A 17,658-nucleotide genomic window follows, 5' to 3' on the forward strand; every position below is an offset into this window, starting at 1 on the left:
ATACTTGTAGGGGCAATAGTCTGGATAACTGGCTGAGCGGGCCTTGTAACATCAGTCAACACGGTCTTCCTGTGCTCGTACTGTAAACGGCTGAAAGCGGCGACAAACTACAGTCTTTGCTTCCGCAGAGGGCAATGAGCTCTATAGTTAAATGACGACGGGGTACTCTGGGGTAAAATATTACAGAGGGAAAATAGTTCCCCATTCGGAACTCTGGGTGAGGACTACTCAGGAAAAACAAAACTGGAGTTCTACGGATCAGCCCACAGAATGTTACATCGCTTAATCGGGTAGATAAGTTAGAAACTTTGAAAAGAGAAATGGATAGGTTTAAGTTACATATAATACGGATTAGTGAAGTTCGGCCGCAGAACGTACAGGACATCTAGTCGTGCGACTACTGGGTTGTAAACAAAAAATAAATTAGTGGCAATGTACGAGTACGTCTAATAATAAATAAGAAAATAGGTATGTGGCTAAGCTACTACGAACAGGACAGAGAACCCATTATCGTAGACAAGACAGTCATAAAGCCAACACTTACCACAACAGTACAAGTTTACGTACCAAATGACGAGATTGAAAGAATGTTTGATGAGATAATGAAAATTATTCAGAAGTTACGGGAGAGGATAATTTAAGTGGAACGGAGGAGTGGAATTAAAATATACGGAAAGCAAGATGAGGAAAAATAGTAGATGAATACGGACTGGAGAGAAAGAATTAAAGAGCAAGACACCTGGTTGAATATTGCACAGGGAAGAAGCTAATCATCGATAACGCTTGCTTTAAGAATCATGGAGGAGACCTGGAGACATTGGCAAGGTTTACATTGATTATGCAATGTCAAGACAGAGATTTCGGAAACGGATTTTAAACTGTAAGGCATTTCCAGCGGAGGATATGGACTCTGATCATAATGTATTAGTTATGAAGTGCAGATTAAAACTGAAGACTTTTAAAAAAATGTATGAAGCTAAGGAGATGGGACCTGGATAAATTGAAAGGACCAGATGTTACTGAGTTGCCAAGGGTGCAGTAGCGACTGAATGAAACATCGGAGAGGTACATAGTAGAAGCCGAATGGAAAGCTCAGAGTTGAAATACGGAAGGTAGCAGAGGATCAAAAAGATGAAAAGATATGGCCTAGCAGAAATCCTTGGATATCACTGAAAATACTGAACTTAATTGATGAAAGGAGAAAATATAAAAATGCAGCAAACGAAGCAGACGAAAGGCAATATAGTTGTAAATTATTTTAAAAAATGTGACTGACAAGATGTGCATAATGGTAAAGCAGGAATGGCTCCACGACAAATTTATTATTATTATTATTATTATTATGTAGTTTTCTGCCTAGTGGCAGAACCGTGACTTCGAACAAAGAATTTCTGCCGCCATCTTCTTCCTTCAGTCTGTCGTATTCTTCTTCCATCTTTCATGCCATCCTGATTTCTTCTTCTTCGTCCGTAGTGCCTTTGTAGCCTCCCTTCGATGACATGTTGAGCCCCTCCTCTCAAAGTATGTGTCCGACAAAGCTGGCCTCCTCCTGAATTATATTCAGAATAGTATTCTTCCCTCCTACTCTTCTCAGTACATCGTAGTTTGTCAACAGATCTGTACACTTTATCTTTATTCCTCTCCAGCGCCGCATTTCAATACTTTCCGCGTAATGTTTCTCCATTTTTCTCGTCGCTTATGCAAATGCTCCATACAGTGCTATGTTCCAGATGCAGCATTTCACCAATTTCTTCCTTAATACCAGGCCCAACTTGTTTATAAGCAGAGTCTTCTTTTTGAATGCCATGGGGATTCTTGTTCCGTCTATTTACGTCTCTCCAGTTGATTCCCATCTCCTTAAGAATTTCATCAATTTTGAACAGTTGGTTCTGTCGCAGGCGTTCTGTCAGTCTATAAAGCAAGCTCAAACTACTTCGTTAACAGGCAAAACTCTCCCCGACATCCTCATCAGGCCGATGGCGTCTCTGGTTCCGTTCCTTTCCTACATCCAAACTGCTCATGTCCATTACTTCTTCAACTTTGTGTTCCAGCTGTGTACTGGGTAATCTTCCATTGATATTCGCCACGTGAGATAACAGATTACTTCTCCAGTTACTACATTTCTTTGTTATGTTTATAGAAACACGTATAACTAAGGGAAAGACAGATAACGCCTACAGGGAAACTTAAGATGTAGTAGTTAATATATGTTGTAGAGCTATAGTGCCGTAATATGCTTACCGAACATTTCCGGAAACAGTTTCTTACAAGTGTATGATCTTGCACCCTGATCGTAAAACCGCTTGAAAACGGACTTTCGAACGAACTGGTTGAGGAATAACAAAAGACGCGAAGCTGAGGCGGACTTCACAGCGCCTGTGGTTATCTTAATTTGATGAAGAAAAGTTGGACAGAGAGGCAATGACAAAACGTCAAGCTCGAGGAAAATTAAAGGCTCAGAATCTGCTGGTGAGTGTCGGTAGTAGCAAGAATCTTCGCCCATCGAAGATGAGTGCCTTTAACCTCGCTTTTGTCAGAGAGTATCGCTTGCTGTCACCTTTCTGGAGCGGAGACAGCCACTTGCAAGGAGAACACCAGACCCGCGTGCTGTGGCTACATTGCCGGCGGCCGTTATCGCCGCACTTTGTCCGAGACGGGGCCAAGACAGAGGTCCAGCGCCAGCGCCAGAGATACCAGGCGCAGACGCACGCGGTCACGTCGATACACAACTACTCCCTATTCTGATGTGCTGCGTCACGGACTGTTACACCATTTTCCCACACAGGTTCCACTCGTGCTGATGTAACAACAGCGTTTTAAAATATCTGAATCCAATAAACATTACACAAAGAAAACTGCGTCGAAATACATGGTGGAGAATATCCGTCGCGCTCATCGTCCCTACAGACACAGCATACGAACATATTTGTGAGTCGAAAGTCCACAGAACCGCTAATTTACTCTTTCCATCAACAGCAGACACTTAAGATTCGCATCCTTTTACTTTAGTTGGTGGTTGTGTAAGACGCATATTGTGTTACATCTAGAGCAAGTTTTCATCACACACCCACCCACTAACATATGTGTGTGTCACCAGAGAGAGAGAGAGAGAGAGAGAGAGAGAGAGAGAGAGAGAGAGAGAGAGAGAGAGAGAGAGAGAGAGAGAGATTAAAATGGGGCTATTATTTATTGACTGGGCCCTATGGTCACAGAAAGGAAATAAAAATAATCCCCCTTTCCGACGAAAGTTTACAGCAGGTTTGCTTCCTGTATAGCGAATGCAACAAGTTATATTTCTGTCCCTATATTTCCTATCAGGAATTCCTGTCCCTCACTCACAGATCGCGGTAATTTGGCTGAAAACAAGTGAGCTCGCCAACAAGCAGAATCTTTAACAGGTTAACTCTTGCAGAATGATATTTTCACTCTGCAGCGAAGTGTGCGCTGATATGAAACTTCCTGGCAGATTAAAACTGTGTGCCCGACCGAGACTCGAACTCGGGACCTTTGCCTTTCGCGGGTAAGTGCTCTACCATCTGAGCTACCGAATCAAGACTCACGCCCGGCACGTTTGGAAAGTAGGAGACGAGGTACTGGCAGAAGTAAAGCTGTGTGTGCCCGGCGTGAGTCGTGCTTCGGTAGCTCAAATGGTAGAGCACTTGCCCGCGAAAGGCAAAGGTCCCGAGTTCGAGTCTCGGTCGGTCACACAATTTTAATCTGCCAGGAAGTTTCAAGTTAAGCCTTGGCTTCGGCTAGGGAATGAACAATGACACATGCGCCCTGTACTCACAAACTTCTGACGAGAATAACTGCAGAAGAATTTTCGACCAGGAAATTTTTCTGTAACACGTCTGGAACAGTCTGAGGAGGATCAGGAGTAGAGAATTGCTAAGCCACACACCATTTACACAAAAAGTGTCTGATTACCTAGTCACATCCTTTAATACGTTTTACTTTATGTTAGTCGCACAATCTCTTTTCAAGACACAGTCAATTCCGTTCAACTGCTCATCCAAGTCCTCGGCGGTGTTTGACAAAATTACAATGTCGTTGGTAAGCCGCAAAAGTTTTTAATTCTTCTCTGTCAATTTTAATTCCGTTTCAAAATTTCTGCTTGGCTTTCTTCACACCTTTCCTAATGTACAGATTGAATAACATTAGGCACAGGCTACGACCATGTCTCAGTCCCTTCTCGACTACGTTTTTTTTTCGTGTACTTTGACCTAACTGCTGTCTGGTATATGCACAGATTTTAAATAAACTTTCGCTCCTCCTATTTTATTCCTGTTGCGAGCTGAAACTGCTTCCAGCGCTCCTGCGCCAAGTTCTCCGTCGCTGGAGCCACCCTACACGGCTCTTCCGCTATTCACGCACGTCAGCAAACCTGAGCTCCCGACACGCGGCCTTCATGTGAGAGTCGACCTGCACGCAAGCGCACGCTGCACGTACTACACACGTGCTCGTCCACCTCGGCCAAGTGCACTGTCGCCAATGAAGTCACGCAGTACGCTACCACTTTCCCCGGACCTACACCGTCATTCTTACGCCCCTACACACGTCAGTGTGGTCCCTACGAAACACGCAACGAATCAGATCAAATTTTGATTTTTTTTTATTTCCAGAAAATATTCGTCTATTGCGAAGATCGGAACAGCTTAAAAATGACATAAAATCAAATGAGGTTAAGCCTTCCGTGAGAATAAACGCGGCCAATAAACACAAACCACTAATATTATTTCGTCTCCCACTTCCTGTTTCGCAAGAGATTCACCATTAATAATGAACGCGAATATCCTGCACCAACAGCAACTTTGTTTTCAGATGCAGCTCATACTACTGGTAGTTCAGTTCTTAAATTTCGCTTACGGCAAGTATAGGGAAAATAATTAAAGAAAGAACACTTCCGCCGTCACGCCCAGACAGGACTGTGCTTTGCCGACGTCGGCCAGCCGCCGTGTGACTGTCGCCCTCTGCCATACGGCGTCATCGAGATGCGGTATGGAGGGGCGTGGGGTCAGGTCACCGACCCTCCGCCCCCGGCCGTTGGTTTTCCAGACCTTGGAGACGCTACATCTCATTCAAGCAGCTCCTAAATTGCCATCACGAGACACAGTGGACCGCTCCCACGGTGGGAAAGGTCTTTGCAGTGCCGGCAATCGAACCTGGATCCTGCGCATGACACGTAAACACGCTGACCACTCAGCTACGAAGGCGGACGAGCTTTGTACATACGGTGTGTTTCTAGTAGCTAGCGAGGTGAGAGAGAGACCGTGCGATTTTCTCGTGCAGTTGGTGGCGTACAAGTGTCACACAGGAGCACAGCAACAGCACTCAAGATTCTACATAAAAAGGCTGTCTTAAATCTTTAGGGTCACACGCATATGGTAGAGGATTTTAAACTGAAAAGGGGAGGCCACGACGTTTGGGAGGCGGATTTACTGCAAACTTCGCACACTCGTAGTACTCCATGAGGACGACAAAATTTGTAAGCAGTAGCGCGTACTTCTCAGGTCTCATTGAGAAAATCTCAAGATAATTTCGGTCGTCAAATATGTATCAGAGCGTGGCCATTTATACCACGAAGCGGCGGCAGCCGAGTTGCCGGCATGGTAGCTCAGCGTGTTCGGTCAGAGGGCTGAATGTAATATTCATAACTATCGACTAGTAAACGACCAAAAGCATAAAGTGATACTGAAAATGTATGCTTGTCCGTGATTTTTAGAAATCCCTCATACTTGGAGGTAACAAGTCGCTACGCGCTCCTTCCAAGTTTATGAGCGGCACAGACGGCTTTCGAAAGATGTACAATTAATCATCGCTTTCGATATTACGAGTAAAGTTGCAGGATGGTATTTTTCGTGGAAACATAGAGAACATTAAGTAAACGGCAGCAGCTCCATTGAATAAATGCTATATTTCCGCATACGCAAGATCTTTTGAGGTTTTCCGTGGGGAAACAAACCTCGTTAACATTTACAAAAAGCTCTCTTTCAGACGATAATTTGGAAGCAAACCATGCATAACGCAGCATTTCCTTAAATATTGGCGCTGCTAATTGGTCACGCAGTATCGACTGTATTTGAATAGCGCCTTCACGAGAAGCTATTTCTCGTTCTCTTTCGATTAAAACGAACAATTTTGAAGACACGGACAAGCATACATTTTCAGTATCACTTTATTTTATGCGTTTGGTCGTTTACTGGTCGACAGTAAATTATATTATTTGTGATGATAAAAATTTGTGGAGTGCCAAATAACATTGTAAATTTAATAAACGTTCATCCGATTACACGTATTTTTCCCATTATATCAATTGTAATATAAATAGTAAAGAAAATGAGTAGGTTGAAAAAAAAAAACCTGACGAACGGGACTGTATCCAGTGACCCAACGATTACAGAGCTTCAACGCTAACCACTTGGCTGCCGCCGCTTCGTGGTATAAATGGCCACGCACAGGTATATATTTGACGATCGAAATTATCTTGCGATTTTCTCAATAACGCTTCAGAAGTACGCGCTACTGCTTACACATTTTGTTGTCCTCATGGAGTACTACGAGTGTACGAAGTTTGCAGTAAATCAGCGTTACAAGCGTCGAGGCCTCCCCTTATGAGACAAAAGCATTATTGTTTATTTGCGTTTTCTGCTAGCAGTCACATTTGTCAGTTATTTATATACCACTGTGACTACCTCATTATTCAGCCCTCCCCCCCAAAAACACACACACACACACACACACACACACACACACACACACATGGTTTCAGATTGACAATAACTGGCTGGAGAGCGGAGCAGTAACGTGTAGCTCGTGACGTCACTGTTCTGCAAACGCTACGCGATACAAGCAGCATGGTAGTCGATGGTAGTCGAAGTGACGCTTGCTACAGTACAGAGAGAAGTGCGTCGAAACTGTGACACCCTTCCAAACGACGGACTCTCGCTTACGATTGTGTAGTACCCGCGTATATAAACTTCAGGACACTATCAATGGGTAACAGCATGACACAGTAGTTCGCTGCAGGTTAAAATCGTAACGAGAAGTGTTTAAACTATGACGTTATTGCAAAATAAGTATGAACAAATCAAAACATATGCACCGCTACAACAGGATTGGTCTAAACAATACATTAAAGACGGTGTACATTGGAGTGATGTCAAATATCAAATTATATAACAGAGTATCCAAGAGGCTCGATGCAGTACCTGTGAAGAGGTGACAATCATCCCTAGCAGCAGCAGTAGCAACTATTTCCGCCTCTTCGATTTGTTACTGTCTGCAGCTAAGTGAATCTATGTTACTCCTCCACATCATCATCTAACTAGCCTTCATCCAAGACTTCGCCCACATACGAATACGGCACAGATACTGGACACTCCTCCTCCTCCTCCTCTTTCTGCTAGCCGCGCCTATCACACACGTAAATCTCCTGCAATGCATTCCAATACTACCTGCACAACACACCAATTGTGCAGTGTGGCCTAGACGTCAGATGTTACCAATCCCTTTTCACTCCCCGCCCCCACTCTTATGTCTCACTGACTTGGGGCAAAACTGACATTACGCACCGATTTCAAGCGCTCTGTTTCAGACACATCGAAGGATTGAAATTCTGAAAACACCATCAGTATCAGAAAAATCATTCCACACCTTTTCAAATATGTTTTTTATGTTCATTGATTTGTCTTGAGCTCTTCTAAATAGAAAACACTCTTCAGCTAAGTTTATGATTTCCTTGTTTGTCTGTACTACTCTCTTTCTGATGTACATATAAGAAATACATGTTTGGTCTTACAGTGATTTATTTTCAAGTCTACCATCAGATATTATTTGCTACTTTCTCCCATTACTTAGTCAAGTTTATCTGCAACAGAGGCAAGCAGTGCAAAGTTATCACAAAAATTAAGAGTGTTCAGGTATGCTACAATGACATATATACCTTTTTCCCCGTTTACAAAACTGAGAATCGTTTCTACCGGAGCTCATAATTCTTTGGACGATATGGAATCTCCATGTCTCTCTCCTCTTTCAATTCTGACTTTGAATTATTACAATCTAATCTAGATGTAATTATTCTCGAATAGGTAGAATAAATGCCTTGTTTTCCAAAGGCTGTTAGTATATATTTCTTCGAAACTGAGTCAAAAGCTGACGGAAAATCTATTAATCTCACGCTGGCTGTTCGCAGCCAGTATTCCAAACTCTACTGTCGATCAGTACTTGTAAATGATACGTCGTGCTATATAGAAATTAGTTGTTGCTTCTTCCTTCACCTGATTAGAATCCAATACTTCTCCAGTGCGGTTAGTGGTTTTTTTTAGTGAATGTCTTGTGCCTTAGTGACTTGTGGCTGATAGATTTACACAGCTGTTTACATATTGTAAACTTTGTTGTGAAGCAGAACCATTGCTCCTGTTTAATGAAAGTCTCCCTTCGTAGATATTCGGTAAATAAACGACAGTCCGTAAAACCCATGGTGTCCAAAACATACAACGAAACTCACAAACTAACAGTATCACGAGTCCATGAACAAATATGCTGAGGCTACTAACAGAATTAGTTACGAAATATCATAAACAAATTTGATTGCACGCGCATGCGCACATTAGAAGTTGTTTCGAAATCAGCATCAACAGTGTGAGGGTGAAAGAGTAACAGAAGGAAAAAATTGCTTGCCGTGCGAACTCAATACGCACGCCACATAATGTAGCAGCTAAGTGCCTGGAGGATAATCAGCATACGTGCAAAGGCGTAACATGGCCATCGCACCGACGACTACTGGGAAGGCGCCGCCCGGTACGCGATGAGGCGGCAGCATCAGACGTATGGGGACGCACACGCGACTAACTGCGTTCAATTAAACTGTGAACTGAGATGGTAGGATGCTTAACCCCAGCTCGCTCATACGCCCAAAGAACACTGTTGACACTTCACAAAATCTTGGTCCTGTGTAGTAAGAACATTAGTATTTATCCATTTCCCGTAATCGAAAACAGATGAGACTTTAACCGTACGATGCAGGCATTATCAAACAAGAGAAGCTCTGTGAAAATCTTATTTTCCCACGCTCTTCTTTCAGGATGTTTTCTGCTCTGCCGCACTTTTTGGATCCATCCCGGCTTTTTTTTCCATTACCGAGTGCACTGAAAAAATATTACGATAGCGCGTTATGTTTGATCAAGCATTATACTGTGCTACACTAAATTTTAAATTTCTAATTTCCTACAACAGAGAGGGCCGTACGTGTAGCATGAATGAACGTCTTTCATTAACTGTTATTTCTCCCCGACGTATGGTGAATATTTTGGCTTTGTCAAGTATTCTGTGGATGCCAGAATTTTTCTGCAAGGAAACCAGCGTGCGTCAACCTGTTGTCAGATCCTCGCAAATCGAAATGATCCTGACTGCCGTTTTCATGTTTTTCCGTGCAGTTTTTTCCTAATGCAACTTATCTTTATGTCAAAATTTCCGGCGTTACACTTTCGGATTTTCAGATACTTAATTCCGATTAAGAACACCATAACTTATGTCTGCAATTATTTTTGCGTTATGTAGTGATGAATATCAGTTGTGGAAGTACTGTTTTTGCAATATTTCGTGCAGCTGCTCAATATATTATCATCACTTGTTCAGGGTGAAAGACTGCCACCATTAGCAATGTACAGGGATAGAACGAAATACTTCGGCTGCCCCCAGCACCTGGCAGCCACGTCACGGCAGCACAAGGAACAATGTTGATATTGCTGCACGAAGGGAAGACTGGCAGTCTAGCGATGACAGCGTGGCAGCTGAAAGCGGTACAGGCGTGTGAATACTGAATGAAACACGGACAGAGAAACAAACATTTACACCTCAGACAAAGGCGCAACAGTTGGCCACAGCGCTCGCACATATCCAGCAGAGATGAAAGAAAGTCGTAACGACTCTTCGCGTGTACAGCATGAATCACAAATTCTATTTCAACTTGGAATCTGATAACATGTAACACAAACAGAAGGAAACACTTCTCAAACATTTGAAAGATTATACTATGCTATGTGCCGGTGAAGCGGACAACAGTACCATAATCACAACCGGAAATAGAGTATGAATATATTAGGACGTTATTTTTAACCCGTTTATTGCATAATCTCATACTCTCCGACGCTTGCTGTTACACGTTAATTCGTAGTGGTTTATCCAGTAACTTACTTCAAAAGTAGCCCAAGTGTACTCTCGAAAGATTGTAACAGTCTACCAACGACCAGCACTTACTCTTGGTAGAGATAACAGGCCGCACGAACAAGAAATTTTCCATTATCTCGGCACTCTGCTTATTTATTTTTTAAAGACAAACATATCATGTTATCTGACTGGAGCGGCCGAGATTGGCGACGGAAGAAATGATCCTTCGGTAGGCACGTTGCGTAACGCACTTACCAGTTACAACTTTCCACTATAGCACAAGCGTTCGACTGTACTCACCATATTCCAGGTTCCAGGCGAAGGTTGATCACTTCTGGCTCCTCGAACTTATGACCTGCAAAGAGACAAACATTCACTTCGTCATTCCACGAAACAACAGATATCTTTAATGAGAACAGCTACATGTTAACAAATACGGATGACTAATATAGTTTGTAACATAACGCCAGCTGAAAAATAATTAAAAAACGTTAGTATCAGAACCTGGCAAAGAAGACATGGTAAAGAAATTTAATAAAGATCGTGTAAATATCAGTACAACCAACCATTATATTCCAATGCTTGACGTCTGTGCATCGCAACAGTAAGCACAACTCCGACTATGAGAACCCACTAATTACCACCCAGTCGGCTACAAACATAAATTCTGACCATGTAAACCAGGCCACGAATGTGACTAGACCCAAAACGCGCAGGAGCGTTATAACTCACGGGCAGAAGTTTTCAGAATGAACCGATAAGGGAAATGCTATCCGCATCTTCCAGTCTGTTCTCCACATCATAGATACTGGAATTATTGTAAACGTGTTTAACGCGTCATTCCGTTCGGTACCTCGGAGCTCTGGGGTGCACTTGGGCTTGGCCTGAAGTTTTTCATGGTCGGTTTCTTTGCTAATATAAACGAAGTCGTCACAGTACCTACAATCAAATGATTATATTTCAGTTCTTTTATCAAATGTTCTTTAATTCACCATAATATTAAAACGTGTTAACGGTTTACACTAAAAAAGCGCGAAAAGCGTACATTTGAATACATTTAAAAGAAACGCTGAGATATTCACTAATTTTACAACATACACTATTTACGACGAATGTGGAAAACAGGGGCCCTCACGTAAACTAAGGTTTCAAAAGACGGGGTGTCCTAGAATTGCTTTCACTCGCTTTGGAATACCTTTCTTTAATTGCATAAGTGATATCTGTTAATGAAAACTAAACAGTATTTTTATAATAACGGACGTGCATGTAATTGTGCGGAAAAGACTCCAGGTGAGCATGTCGCTGGTCTTGGTAAACTTTGTGGCCTGGTGAACGCTATCTCAGAGCTAGAAATCTGCACAGACAAATCGTCTGGACTGAAAATTTGCACCTTTAAGCCCTAAAAAAATAGAGAGAGAGAGAGAGAGAGAGAGAGAGAGAGAGAGAGAGAGAGAGAGAGAGCGCTCATCTGCTGTTTTCTGGATACTATGCATCCGGCCAACATAGTGGCAATCCGTCCTTATTTAAAACAATAATAATTACTATCGATTCAAATACAAAAGAGACGAAAATAGTAACGCACAGACCACGAAACAGCCGTTCAGACTGCCGTCTTCATGTTCCAGCAGCATTTGATTTACAACCATTAATAATACAGCCATTTCAGAAGAGTGACGAATAGTTAATAGAAGAGCGCAATGAGAACTTCGAGATTTTTAAAAACACAGACAAGAGTGACTTTTAACTATAAACTAATTAGTATTGCGGATGTCCGCAGATATACTCAAAGACATCCGGATCGACGTGGATTTTTACCGGCAAAGTAATTACTACTGAAACTGTTTGCGGACACCCAAAACATCATCGATGGCCTCTACCGATAGGGCATCTTGCGAGCACAGTTTCTTGCTTGCAATCAGCGACGTGATTCCCACAAAACTTCAGTTTCCTCCATTTAAGTCACAAACACGTAGAGAAAAAATACTTCTAAACAAGATAATCAAAGAGTGAAGGATACTTGCACCGACAATGTAACTGCACGAAATGTGAAGTTGTAACGTGTTGGTACCTCATAACGGGACATCCGAATGCTCTGAACTTTCATGTATCACCTAAAATAACGTGACCTACGCAAGGTCACGGGAGCAAGATGTGCTTCCCTGCAGCCATGTAATCTGATACTGGTGAAGGAGGCTGGCAGGGAAACAGGTACCCCGTCACATAGACTTTGAGAGTATAGGTGGAAATACGAGTTGTCCACGTACGGGCGGAACGCCATCATACACGGTATGAAACAGATGCGTCCTACCGGCGTAATGAATGTGGCTATGTAGAATCATTAATGACGGAATTAAATTCTTCGCATGAACATTGTAAACTTTGCGAACGAATTCAGGTTTGTGGTGATTTTTATCGGTTCTACGACATGCCCGCCAATTTAGGCTACAGGTAATCAGCAAATGCGAACGAGACAGTGGTTAATAAGTAAGTAAACTTTATTATTTCAAAAGTGATCGCCATAACTTAACAGACTTATCCCAGTGTGAAACAAGTCGGTCAATGCCTTCATGGAGAAATGTCTGCGGTTGCCTCATCGTAACTTTCTGTTAGGGGCCAACCGAAGGCCACGAATGTCTTGCTTCAGGGCTGCAAAAATACGGAAATGGCATGTGGAGAGTCCAGGATTGTATGGAAGATGTGTAAGGCTTGCCACCGAAGCGTCTGCGGCGACGTCCGTCAACATTCCTGAGAGTTTGAACTTTATGGCGCGCTACGTTTTTTACGAAGTGTCCACGTACCGCTGTGCGTCAATTGTTGCACCGTGTTCCGGAAAATCAATGAGCATCTGGTCGACGGACGATATCATTCTGTCGCAGGATAATGCCCGCCCGCATTGCAAAGTTGTTTCGACTACGCCACATGAGTTTCGCTCAGAAACCCCTACACATCCTCCACAGAGTCTTGGTGTCTCCCCATCCCATTTCCGTATTTTTGGAACCCTGGACTGAGACATGCTTGGGCGCCAATACGCTTCGAGCGAAGAGGTGCGCGCCAGGATACAATCATGGTTCCATAGGGAAACATTTTTTCCGTGAAGGCATTGGCTGACTTGCCGCACAGTGAGATGAATGTTTTAACAGTTATGGCGATTACTTCTGAAATAATAAATCGTTTCCATTCTTTTCTTCCATCTGTCTCGTTTCATTGACCTTTATAGGAAACTGAGGCACACGTTTACAACTCACTGTTTGTCGCAACCTCTAATTCTTAAACATCTCTCATTTTAAGATCGGAGGGAGATGCCTAACTTCCCGAGATAAACTTGTTAGAAAATTTGAAGGACTGCTGAGTGTCAGGGGGTAAAAGTATAAATCTTCTTATGTATCATAATCATAGCATCCGTAGAAACCGAAGAGAAAATTATTTAAATGACTGTTCGTAGAAGGGAGTTCAAATGGCTCTTGGGGGGGGGGGGGGGTATGGGACTTAACATCTGAGGTCATCAGTCCCCTAGAACAAAGAACTACTTAAATCTACCTTACCTAAGGACAACACACGCATCCATGCCCGAGGCAGTCGCACGGTTCCGGACTGAAGCGCTTAGAGCCGCTCGGTCACAGCGGCCAGCGCAGAAGTGAGTGTACGCATGTAATATTCTTAAGGTCCACCCAAGTCGCACAATAGAAAGTGCCCTTTGTCACAAATCGTATAAAGATTTACAGAGTACATGAACGTAAAAAACTGGTATCTTAGAGCATACAGAAGGGCGCAGATATTTCGTCGACATTGTACACACACACACACACACACACACACACACACACACACACACACACACACACACACAGAGAGAGAGAGAGAGAGAGAGAGAGAGGAGAGAGAGAGAGAGAGGGGGGGGGGGGGGGGAGGGGGGAGGGAGATGATGGAGGGGGATGGGGGCAGGAACAGGTTAACAAGCTTTGCAGCACCTAAGAGACGATGGAAGCGAAGGACGTACGTAATGTAGCTCTGCCGAAGATTTGAGAACCATAGCCTGCGCTGGCAATCACACAATCTTTAAATCAGTCGAAGACAGTTTACAATCAGGTCGATAACAGAAGTGTTTTTGTCCTGCATGAATTCATACCTGTGAGTCCAATGAAAAAGTAGTCTCTGAGGCTATTGCGAACAGAAGCGGCTCAAGCCTCTTACTGAAGAATGGTCTTTATTATGGGTTCGCCTGTTAACTACAGTAATCAAGAACTCATACAGATTAGTCAACTCTTCATAAACGCCATTCACTTTAGAACATATCAGTGTATATGTGAATAACGTATACTGTACATGAGGCTGAAAGGTACTCCCATCATGTATTACGTACGCGATGGATACGTTGAGGCTCGTCACTTTAGTCTGCTGTGTGGCATAACCGATGAATTCTTACAACAGTGCGCAGTCGATCTCGCGGACGCAAGCATTAAGATAGCAGCCCGACGAAAGTCCAGACGAGCGCACATATTTACCGGCGCAAAGGTCGCGTCGACGAGAGTGAGCGAGCGTCGCATCAGCTCCGGTAGACACCGAATGGCACACGTGGCGTTTACAACATTACACTCAAAACGAATGCTATGCGGGCGTTATTTTATCCAGCAACTGCTGCAACCTGACACATCGGACGCTTACTTATAATTTATGGTCTTTAGAAACACAGTTGCGGTTAAATGTTTTGGAGATAATCACATGGATGCCCGTTACACAACTGTATATAATGTATGGCGTGATTACTTGATTCTTATACAGGATGTATGCCGTCTTAATTAGGTGCGGACATCAATTACTCTGATATAAATACGGGGTTCGGGTTGTTTGGGGAAGGAGACCAGACAGCGAGGTCATCGGTCTCATTGCATCAGGGAAGGAAGTCGGCCGTGCCCTTTCAAAGAAACAATCCCGGCATTTGCCTGAAGCGATTTAGGGAAATCACGGAAAACCTAAATCAGGATGGCCGGACGCGGGATTGAACCGTCGTCCTCCCGAATGCGAGTCCAGTGTGCTAGCCACTGCGCCACCTCGCTCGATATGATGTAAATAAGGGTGGAGAGTTTTGACCCCACTCGCTTGATCGTTTCTTACATTCAATCGTTTGCCCAATGTGTCTAAAATATATTCAGTACCAGATCTGAATAAATCAGACGAGTTTCTTCGCTTCAGTACTTGTACTGAAGCCTATGACTGGCAAAAATCTACAGCAGTCATTCTTTTTATTATTATTATTATTTAAAGTTTTAGTTTCAAACTCTCGCGAAGTACTTAATCCTATGCAACCCTTATAAATTCCTTCACCCGAGATCTGAATAATTAAATATGAGGATACAGCCAACGAAAAGAGCTAGTAAGTGCGAAGTGGCACCTACAATGAGAACAACGTAAATATAATGACAAAGTTAAGATTCTTATGCGTTTAAATTCGAAAATTTCCTGTCGGGTACATGTGTGAACAAATTCATCGAATTGCTTCGAAATTTTGGCTGAAACCATCAGTTCCAAATCTTTGTTGCAGTGCACATGCGGACAACTTTAAGACCGTGACCATCCAAAGACAGGTTTGATAATGCCCTCCCTGCCAGTCTATCCGCTGCTAGTCTTTTCCCCCTCTATAACTTTTAATCTCTCCTCTTTTACCACACTTTTACACATTAACGAATCAGGAATAATTGGGATCTATCCTAGCGACATCTCTCATTTTATTCAAATTGTACCATAAATATCTCTTCTTTCCTGTTTCCTTCAGTACTTCATTAGTTTCTCCGTGTACCAAATTATCCGTCAGTATTCATCCGTAGCATCACATTTCAAACTACTCACTTCTCTTGTTGTCTGCTTACCATTCACGTTTTACTTCCGCACAAGGTTGCACACTCAACAACCACCTTCAAAAATGACTTCGTAACTCTTAATTTATATCAGATGTTAACTTCATTCTCTTTTTCGGAGAAATTTTTTTCTTGCTGGCACCACTGCGTCCTATATCGTGTCTACTTCAGTTACTTTGCAGTCCCAAAAGCAAAACTCTGCTTCTATTTTAGTGTCACATTCCATAAGCTAATTCCCTCAGCGTCATCGCTCTTTATCACCCTTTTGTTGGAATTAACTTCACAACCTATTTTCAAGACAGCTTCTATTCCGTTTGTCAACGGCCTTGCTGCAGTGGTGACACCGGTTGCCGTCTGATTTCTGAAGTTAAGCGTTGTCAGAGGGAGGGGGGGAGGGGGGGCGCTAGCACCTGGATGAGTGATCGCCCGAGTTTGCCGAACGTTGTTGGCCTGTGTGGTGCACTCGGGCATTGACGCCAGCTGACGAGTTACGTGACTTAGTAGAAGCGCGGCTCCGGCCACGAAAGCTGACAACGGCTGGGAGAGCGGTGTGCTGTCCACATGCATCTCTATCTCCGCATCCAGACAAGCCTGTCGGTTGAGGACGACACGGCGTTCGGTCGTCATCGTTGGGTCTTCCTAGCCCTGTTCGGGCGGATGGATTCTATTCCGTTTTATGCCTCTTCCAAACCCTTACTGTGACAGAAATATTGCACAACTTTTCAAGTCCATTTGAATATTTCGCTTCCTAACGCTGCAGCAACGACTTCTGAAATAAGTTTAACGATCACGACGCAGTATAGCCGATAAAGAGCTCTGTATGCTGAAGCTCTTCTTTAGTTAAACCTCCAACCTTTGCAAGCAATAGCCACGGTTCGCGTTGTCAGAAGATGCAGTAAAAATACCAGAATGAGCCGCATGGACTTTTATAACAACACTTACTGCCGTTGCTAGTTTTTATGTCTCATCAACAGAGCTTCCAGAAAATCTTGGCGCCAAGGGCAACCAGCGAAGGCGAGGCTCCGGCAACTAGTTTTGCATCAAAATTTGTATCAAACACTAGATTCGCTACTGCCACCTTGAATAAAGCATCCGAATTACTGTTGACGCAGTAAACAGTATTGTTTGTCCGTCTGTGAAGCAATATTATTCAGCAGCCACCTTCTTGTGTTCCCTAGTATTTACATGTTGATGACAACCACGCAGTGCTTATTAACGATGCGAATAAATAACTAAGCATCTTTGCACCGTATATTACTCACAACCGAGGGTCTGTGAAGCGATATACGTAACAAGTCTTTCGTTGTGATCATTCTCTACAGCTGTAATGTGCATGAACACACTGAGACGAAGCTGCCATTTGATTTTCAGATGTGTTGACCACACTTTATTCTTTCCAAATTCGCCTTATGTGTTTTGACATACCGAAGGCAATGATGTGGCAATCATAGAAAATTGTTCAGTAAATGCATTTATAGTATCTCGTCAACATTCTTGCGAACTTTTTACCCATTACGACAACCTCACATAGTTTAAGGAATCGCCATCGTTGTGCCAGAAAAAGTGATCTATGGGCGGAATGACCACTTTAGGTGTCTTCTTCCCAAGCAGACCAATGGAGCCGAGATATGTCTACCTT

At 43.1% G+C, this 17,658-nt stretch overlaps 1 protein-coding gene across 3 annotated transcripts in view; it reads right to left on the minus strand.

The window, feature by feature from the left end:
* The window catches only part of LOC126277981 (RNA-binding protein fusilli-like), a 442,836-nt gene that overhangs the window by 39,930 nt on the left and 385,248 nt on the right, over positions 1-17,658 (minus strand). For all 3 annotated transcript variants that reach the window (XM_049977643.1, XM_049977645.1, XM_049977644.1), the window contains exon 6: positions 10,468-10,522. In XM_049977643.1, coding sequence (XP_049833600.1) covers positions 10,468-10,522 — 55 coding nt within the window. The remainder of the gene's footprint in view (positions 1-10,467; positions 10,523-17,658) is intronic.

This window comes from Schistocerca gregaria, chromosome 6 (assembly GCF_023897955.1).
Source record: "Schistocerca gregaria isolate iqSchGreg1 chromosome 6, iqSchGreg1.2, whole genome shotgun sequence".
Lineage (NCBI taxonomy): Eukaryota > Metazoa > Arthropoda > Insecta > Orthoptera > Acrididae > Schistocerca > Schistocerca gregaria.